Here is a 2,957-nt window from a genome sequence, read left to right as displayed (position 1 = left end):
CAGATTCTTGGAGACTTTCAAGAAACTCCAAATCAACATACCCTTTGTTGAAGCACTAGAGCAAATGCCACTTTATACTAGGTTATTGAAGGAGTTAATAACCAAGAAAATGAGCTGGAAAAATGATGAAACTGTAGTGTTGATAGAGGAGTGCAGTGCTATCATTCAACAAAAACTACCCCAGAAACTGAAGCACCTTGGGAGCTTCCAAATCCCTTGTGTTATAGGAGAAATCACCGTGGAAAAGGCCTTGTGTGATTTGGGAGAAAGCATTAATTTGATGTCTTTGGCAATAATGAAAATAATGAAGATTAAAGAAGACAAACCAACAAGAATGGCTCTCTAATTAGTAGACAAATCATTCAAATTTCCCCATGGAATAGTAGAAGACTTGTTGGTGAAGGTGGGAGACTTCTTCTTCCCAGCAGATTTTGTGGTGTTGGATATGGAAGAAGAGGCCAAAGCTTCAATTAGTCTTGGAAGGCTATTTCTGGCAACAACTAGAGCTATCATCGACGTCCAAAAAGGAGAACTGGTCCTTAGGCTACATAATGAGAAATGGTATTCAATGTGTTCAAGGCCATGAGTTATCCACGAGAATCACTGGGAGAATGCATGAGGTTGGATGCAGTAGAAGCCTTGGTACAAGAAACTCTTGAAGAAGAAGAACTTGAGGAAGTGTCAGAAGAAGACCCCTTATCAACCAGTAAAACTGCAGCAATTCAATTAACTGAGGTACTCATTCCAAGCACATTAGAGGAGAAGAAGGAAGAGAAGGAAGCACCCAAACTTGAACTGAAGGCATTGCCTCTCACTCTGAAGTATACTTATTTGAGAAGTGATAAGAGCCACCTAGTGATCATCAACTCTGCTCTAAGTAAAGAGCAAGAGAAGGAGTTAATTAAAGTGCTACAAAAGCACCAAAATGCTATTAGATGGACCCTTGCTGACTTAAAAGGGATAAGCCCTTCCATGTGCATGCATAAGATCCTGCTGGAAGATGATGTCAAGCCCTCCATTCAGCCCCAAAGAAGGTTGAACCCAGTCATGAAAGAGGTAGTACAGAAGGAGGTAATGAAGCTGTGGCAGGCAGGGGTGATTTACCCAATTTTGAACAGCCAATGGGTGAGCCCTGCTCAAGTAGTTCCCAAGAAAGAAGGCATTACCGTGGTGCCTAATGAGAGGAATGAACTCATCCCTACAAGAACTGTCACTGGATGGAAATTGTGCATTGACTACAGAAAGCTCAATGAGGCAATGAGAAAGGATCGCTTTCCACTTCCCTTCATGGACCAAATGTTGGAGAGACTTGTAGGGCATGCATACTATTGTTTCCTGGATGGCTACTCAAGCTACAACCAGATTGTGGTTGAACCAAAGGACTAGGAGAAAACATCTTTTACTTGCCCATATGGGGTCTTTGCTTATAGACGTATGCCCTTTGGATTGTGCAATGCACCTGCCACTTTCCAAAGATGCATGTTGTCTATCTTTTCAGACATGATTGAAAAATTCATTGAGATTTTCATGGACGATTTTTCAGTGTTTGGTGATTCTTTTCCTAATTGCTTATACCATCTTGCCTTGGTGCTAAAGAGATGTCGAGAGACTAACCTAGTTTTAAACTGGAAAAAATGCCATTTTATGGTAACGGAAGGGATAGTCCTTGGCCATAAAATCTCTAATAAAGGTATAGAGGTGGACAGGTCTAAGGTGGATATAATTGAGAAATTACCTCCACCCAATAATGTCAAAGAAATTAAGAGCTTACTGGGACATGCTGGGTTTTACAGAAGATTCATTAGAGATTTTTCAAAAATTGCCAAACCTTTGAGTAATCTACTTGTCTCTGATGTACCTTTTGCTTTTGATCAAGAATGCATGCTAGCTTTTGAAGATCTATAAAGAAACTTTCCTCAGCACCCATCATAGCCCCACCTAGTTGGGATTTACCTTTTGAGCTGATGTGTGATTGATGCCAAGTCATCTTAGGCCAGTTTCACTAGCAATATTCTGTTAGTTTTGGTTGTTTTATGCATTTTCTTGAGCTTAAAGTAACCAAGAATGGTTAAATGAACAACAAAGTAATGAATCATCCAAACAGTGTAATTTTGATGCAAATTCCATGAGTTTTTAGTTATATTACTTGAATGCTATGAATGGAAGATTTCTCATGAAATTTTGCAAGACTTTGATGCAATTGTGTGGATGATTTCAGGGAAGAAGAGGCTAGGCAAGGAAGCAACAAAATCAATAAAGGAAGCTTGAAAATCACATGTGGAGTTTAAGTTCCAGTTTAAGCTTAAACTGGAACTTAAACTACCAAGCCATATAATGCTGAAAGTGGCGTTTAACCTCCAGTTTAACCTTAAACTGGAAGTTAAACGCCAGAATAAGAAATGCACCAAAGCTGAAAGTGGCGTTTAACCTTCAGTTTAAGGTTAAACTGAAGGTTAAACGCCAGAATCATGAAAGCTGAGAAAAGAGGAAACTGGCGTTTAACCTCCAGTTTAACCTTAAACTGAAGGTTAAACGCCAGAATGAGAATGGCACCAAGGGAGCATTTCCACGTTTAACCTCCAGTTTAACCTTAAACTGGAGGTTAAACGTGTTTGAACCACATTATGCACCAGGAAGCCATTTCCACGTTTAAGCTCCAGTTTGACCTCAAACTGGAGCTTAAACGTGTTCGACATTCACACTCCTGGGCTACCTTCTTCGTTCCCACATTTAAGCTCCAGTTTAAGGTTAAACTGGAGCTTAAACGTGTTCGACCAGAATTGCCTCCAGGGTTGCAATCTTCATTTCCACGTTTAAGCTTCAGTTTAACCTTAAACTGCAGCTTAAACGTGTTCGATTAATTACCCTCCTGGGTTGCTTTCTTCCAATTCCACGTTTAAGTTTCAGTTTAACCTTAAACCGAAACTTAAACTTCAACTTAAACGCCACTCTTTGAA

At 39.9% G+C, this 2,957-nt stretch overlaps 1 protein-coding gene across 1 annotated transcript; it reads left to right on the top strand.

Moving 5' to 3' along the window:
• Positions 1-558: 558 nt before the first annotated feature.
• Positions 559-1,386, top strand: LOC107489438 (uncharacterized). The gene has a single exon (XM_016110186.1). It carries the CDS (start codon positions 559-561, stop codon positions 1,384-1,386), a length of 828 nt encoding a protein of 275 aa, XP_015965672.1.
• The last annotated feature ends 1,571 nt before the right edge of the window (positions 1,387-2,957 follow it).

This window comes from Arachis duranensis, chromosome 5 (assembly GCF_000817695.3).
Source record: "Arachis duranensis cultivar V14167 chromosome 5, aradu.V14167.gnm2.J7QH, whole genome shotgun sequence".
Classification (NCBI taxonomy): domain Eukaryota; kingdom Viridiplantae; phylum Streptophyta; class Magnoliopsida; order Fabales; family Fabaceae; genus Arachis; species Arachis duranensis.
This window is presented reverse-complemented; position numbering and strand designations above follow the sequence as displayed.

Excerpts from the sequence above, each read along its gene's own strand:
- LOC107489438 (XM_016110186.1), top strand. The coding sequence starts at position 559 with ATGGTATTCAATGTGTTCAAGGCCATGAGTTATCCACGAGAATCACTG.